The sequence below is a fragment of the Macaca mulatta genome, chromosome 8, assembly GCF_049350105.2.
Source record: "Macaca mulatta isolate MMU2019108-1 chromosome 8, T2T-MMU8v2.0, whole genome shotgun sequence".
In the NCBI taxonomy this organism is placed as follows: domain Eukaryota; kingdom Metazoa; phylum Chordata; class Mammalia; order Primates; family Cercopithecidae; genus Macaca; species Macaca mulatta.
Window position 1 is genome coordinate 8270294 of NC_133413.1, and position 5179 is coordinate 8275472.

A 5179-nucleotide genomic window follows, 5' to 3' on the forward strand; every position below is an offset into this window, starting at 1 on the left:
TTATACCTGAGGCCAGAGCCTCCCTCGCTTCACCCTAGTCCTGGCTCTGTCATCACATCTGGATAAAATCTGTACCCAGATAAAAATGCTTTTACTCTAACAAGGGCTGGTTACTTTTTTCTGTCTTGAGATGAGGAAAGACAATGGATCATTTTGGAACTAAGGTTCATTTTCCCAGAGGTCGATGATATGCACATTTAGTGCAGCGTCAATGTGAAGAAATAGAGAGCTTCTTCTGCATGTAGGATACACCCACAAAGTTCATGATTGAAAGAGCAAACCCTCCCAGGGAGAGAGAGCAGGGCCATGGAGCTATCCTGATGCTTCCCTTTAGAGTTGATGTGTCTTTCTTCTTGAGGTTTGCTCCTCTCTGCTTGTGTCCCATGGTATACTGTCCTCATTTAATTATGCCCTCCAAAAGGCTTGTTTTTAAGAGCATTTACTTGGATCCTATTGTGTTTGTATGTAAGGACACCCTTTTACAACTGCATTTTGCCATCCAATTTGTGAAATAGCTTATGAATGACCAGCACATAAATGAAAAAGACAAAGTCCACACCAGTAGAACTCTCATAGCTAAATGGAGAATTAAAAAATTCATGCACCTCTGTAGGAGGCGTAATTGCATAGGAAACCTTAACCAGAAGAAGGGAGTCCTTGTGAAGAACAGAGGACTGGGCATCCCCTCCCTTAGCAGATCCGCTATGATTCCATGAGGAAAGTGGTCTTCGAGTTGGGCTTGCTTTTTTTAGGAAAGACGTGGGGTAGGCATACAAGGGGAGGGTGCAGGAGGAGCAAAGCACACGTTCTATTTAATTGTCGGGAATAACTGGGAAGGTCAAGGGATCCAAATAATACAGATGCCTGTACTCTGGAAAGCACTCCAAGCCCCACTGTGGCATCCCTGACCCCTGCCTGGAGAGAAGAAAAGGGTGTTCCAAGGATGTTAGAGATTGGCCTGCCCAAACCAGCACCACACAATGACCACAATGACTAGGATCAAGATTCCGTAAATCTGAACACCACAGTTTAATTTTGTTTACATATCACACATCTCTGATGAGGGAGCCCTTTCTCAATCCACATCAGTTACAGCAACTTCTTGGCCTCCTCATGGCTTTTTGCAGCATTTTATTAGAGGGACACCACAGACGCCGATATGTTTATACCTTCCAGGGCAAAAGCCTGGATGACATATGGCACCACTCCTAATGCAGGTAACAGGATTCCTTATATCACCAAAAACACCTAAAAGGAAAAAAACACACAAAGAGCAAACAGCGTGTTAGAACTGAAAACTCATGTTGCAAAAACACAAACGCTGTGTCTGTATTGCCTTGAATAAATCTGCAGTGGACTTCTTTCTGAAGCCTGGGCTTTTCCATGAGACGCGAGTCAATCATTTGGATGGAAGTTTCTGACATGGAAACTGGCACTGCTGTGGTTTGGGGGATGTTAGTTTTTGTCGAATCTGATTGTGAAAGACCCTGATCTCTCCTGAGTGACCGGGGCCTCCGGATGGGGTCTGGTAGGAGCTCGGTAATGTTCTCTTGTGACTTCAGCTCCACCACAAGTAGATAAGATCAAAGCCACCCTACGTCCGTTTTAACACACAAGCCAGTAACTTTTTGCTTTTCAAATCATTTAGTCTGTTAAGTATTTGATCTGAGATGGGATAAAAAGATACAACTCACAGAAATTGTTCAATGTGAAATTAACACCACATAGCTTACAGTTGAAAACCACAATTAACCACAGAAATAAACTTTTGTAATGGCTTGTTTCTAATATCTAAGTCCTGGTTTCAACCTCATTCTTCTTTTTTTTATCTCTCCCTGTCTCTGTCCCTCCCTCCCTGCCTCCCTGCCTCTCTCCCTCCCTCCTTGCCTCCCTGCCTTTTTCCCTCCCTGCCTCCCTCCCTTCTTCCCTCCCTGCCTGCCTCCCTGCCTTTCTCCCTCCCTGCCTCAGTCCCTCCCGGCCTCCCTCCCTCCCTCCGTCCCTGCCTGCCTCCCTGCCTCCCTGCCTCCCTGCCTCCCTCCCTTCCTGCCTCCCTCCCTCCGTCCCTGCCTGCCTCCCTGCCTCCCTGCCTCCCTCCCTGCCTCCCTACTTCCCTGCCTTCCTTCATGATACTGTTCTAGGTGTTGGAAAATTTGAGGTCTCTGGTGCCACTCAGAGCCCCGTTCTTCTCAAAACACCCGGGACTCATAAATAAAATTGGTAAAATGATGCTTTCACAATATAATATCTATGTGATTAATTGTTTTAGGTTTTAGTCTCAAATTTTCTTTTTCCCTCTCTCTATCCTTCCCTTCCACTCTCCCTCTTTTATCCTTTCATGGTTTTTATTTTATTTCCATAATATCAAGGAGAAATGGAAGGTTAGATGTCCCGGTTAAAAGTTGCTTTCCATGGGCCGTCTCTGGACTGTGAACCTGCGGTGGCCTCGTGGCAGGGACTGTTTTCAGGGCCTCCGATCGGAAAAGTCCTAGGGGCAGAGTGTCTGCAGCAGTAGCTCCTACAGTATAGGCTGGGCCTTAAGATTATCTGGAATTTTCTAGGTTGCAGTATCTACCCTTTCAATATACAAATTTAGAAAATGACATTCTGGACTACTTTCTTTAGATAAAATCAAAATTTCTGACTTTTATTTAAAAAGTCACCTAACAGGTTTCAACCACAGTCTTAGCAGTTGTAGCATGGAAAGCAGTGAGGAGATGAGATTTACAAGCTACTGGGCTCCTTCATATTGGCTCAGAGAGAGAGTGAGGTGTCCATCGAGTTGTCAAACTTCTATATTGAACCAATGCTTGGTTCAATTACGTAACGCATACGGTCTACTCCGTCTAAAAGTGTGTGTAGAAGAAAGAGAAAGACCAGCTCTGGGGGACAGAGGGAGAGAGAGAGACAGGGAAAATAGAGAGAGAGAGGGAAACAGAGAAAGAGGCAGGAGGGAGTGGGGAGAGAGAGAGCGGCAGGAGAGAGCGATAGAGAGAGAGGGGACAGGAGTGAGAGAGGGAGAGAGCAAGGGTCAGGAGAGATAAAAATAGAGGGAGACAGACAGATACAGGAGACAGAGACAGGAGAGGGAGACAGAGAGACAGTCAGGAGAGAGAGGGATAGAGGGAGACAAGGAGAGACGGGAAATAGAGAGATAGAGGGAGAGGGTGCAGGAAAGAGAGAGAGGTAGAAGAGAGCGCGTAGGGAAAGAGAAACGAGAAAGACAGGGAGAGAGCAAAGGGCAGGAGACACAGTCAGGAGAGAGAGATGTAGGAGAGAGAGTCAGGAGAGAGAGAGAGAGAGGCAGGAGAGAGAGAGAGAGGCAGGAGAGAGAGAGATAGAGGAGGGAGGGAGAGAGAAACAGAGGGAGGATTAGGGGAAATCAGAGAGGATATGGACAGCCTCTACCCGATTCTTCCATTTTTCCAACCTCCCATTTCCCTGGCCCATCTCACCTGGAAGAGGCATCAGGAATATGAAGAGGAACGAGAAGAGGAGATACAGGACCTTCATGGCTGATGGCTGGGAGCTTCACCAGGAGCTGAGTCTGGGGAAGACACCGAGCCGTCCATCTTATAAAGGTCCTGGCCCGTGGTCACCGGGTAGAGTTCAGAACTGGTATTGGCTGCAACGCTCATTACACGGATTAGAATTCAACCACTTACCTGGTGAGTCAGAGAATGGTCCTCAAAGAACAATGCACATGCAGGAGATCTTATGCAAATCTGGATTCAGGAAACCCCAGAAAATCCCTTCCTCCTGCTCTTGGGACCAGAAAATTCCTCTTATCTTGCGCCATTTAAAACCCAGTGTATGAATGGAGTGAGGGGCTGGGGCCTTCTCACAGGGGAACAAACTCAAACTCAGGGCCTGTAGCGTGGAACTCACCTGCCACCCACTCTGTGGGACGCTCTGTTTTTCCTGAGTATCTGGGGACACTCTCAGGCCAAACTGGGAGCTCTTTCCATCTAATTCTACCCATTGCTGGGACATTCAGCTCCTGGGGATGATATAGGGCTGGCTCAAACCCAGGGACCCTGGAGGGGCTCAGGGCTTCTGGCAGCACCAGGAGCATGGTGGGCCCCATCCTCCCAGGCGATCTGAGCTAGTGAAATTCATGTGAAAGTTCCCCTGAAACTCCCCATCTTCCCCCCGGGACAGAGATGAGGCAGATGGGTGCCCGCTTCCTTCCTCTGAGAAGGAGAATGGGAGGGTGGGATTGTGACTACATGTGTCCCCTCAGAGTCCACCTGACCCTGGCCAGGAGGTGGCCTATGGCCCACACTTGAATTCCTTAGGCTCACACCGTCACTCAGGGAACATCAGCTCTGCAGGACTTCAGGGTTTTGCGAGCCGGGGCTTTCCCTGCTTTCCACAGACGTCAGTGCCAAGGGAGCTCACTGCCATTGGGATTTGGTGGAGAAGCACGGAGTGGGGGTGCAAGGCCTCCACGTGGTCTTCCTGTTGGCGATGGGTCCCTCAGGACCCTGTCCTTCCTCAGTGACCCAGAGAAGTCATCGGGGATCATAAACAATGACTAGAGCCCCATGCCAGGTGCTCAGGGGCCAGGCTTTTCTCAGGAAAATAAGAGACCTTTTTCCTGGTTCCTCCCTCTTTGGATCTAAGGGCAGTTTGAGAGACAAGCAGGCCCCAGTGTCCGTGTCTGTGATGTCTCGGAGGTGTAGCAGTGACACAGCCATGGGGACAATGACACTTTACTCATGACCTGCCTGATCTCTTCGTTTAAAATGTCAGGTTCTGAAGAACCCTTTTCCTGGCAGGCCAGAAGTGGATTTAAAGGAAGCTGGTGAGGACATTGCGCAGCCAAGACCTTCAATGACTTTGTCCATAAAAGGGAGTTTCTGATGGGGTATGCAAAGAGAGGGCTGGGTCAGGTGCCATTGGAACTGCTAAACGAACATGAACCCAGGGCTGCAGCTCAGTCACCAGAGAGTCATTCCCTTTGTCAGGAGTTTGTCTCCCTGTGTGTTGAGCAGGCTGGAATCAAGGGGCAGACTCATTCATTCCCGACACTAAAACTATTTCCTCCTGGTGAAGAAAGCATACAGAGAAATGGAACGGGAAATAAAGCCTTTATGTGCTTTGTCTAAATTAATAATTATGTTTTTAAAATGTATATGTCGCTGTCACCTTTAGAAAGAGGCAAACATCATGATACTTC

The 5179-nt window shown here is 48.1% G+C and overlaps 1 protein-coding gene across 2 annotated transcripts; it reads right to left on the minus strand.

The window, feature by feature from the left end:
* Positions 1-1005: 1005 nt before the first annotated feature.
* LOC114676064 (defensin beta 4A) lies at positions 1006-3771 on the minus strand. 2 transcript variants are annotated; one of them, XM_077942803.1, is made up of 3 exons: positions 3663-3771; positions 3453-3544; positions 1006-1248 (listed from the first exon to the last, which is right to left on the minus strand). In XM_077942803.1, exons 2-3 carry the CDS (start codon positions 3508-3510, stop codon positions 1112-1114), a joined length of 195 nt encoding a protein of 64 aa, XP_077798929.1. In that variant the 5' UTR covers positions 3511-3544; positions 3663-3771; the 3' UTR covers positions 1006-1111. The 2 variants fall into 2 exon arrangements, with proteins under 2 accessions (XP_077798929.1, XP_077798932.1); XM_077942806.1 differs by lacking the exon at positions 3663-3771 and having other exon boundaries at positions 3453-3623.
* Positions 3772-5179: the final 1408 nt, after the last annotated feature.

Excerpts from the sequence above, each read along its gene's own strand:
- LOC114676064 (XM_077942803.1), bottom strand. The coding sequence starts at position 3,510 with ATGAAGGTCCTGTATCTCCTCTTCTCGTTCCTCTTCATATTCCTGATG. Across the intron at positions 1,249-3,452 it reads ATTCCTGATGCCTCTTCCAG|GTGTTTTTGGTGATATAAGG; the intron begins GTGAGATGGGCC and ends TTTTCCTTTTAG.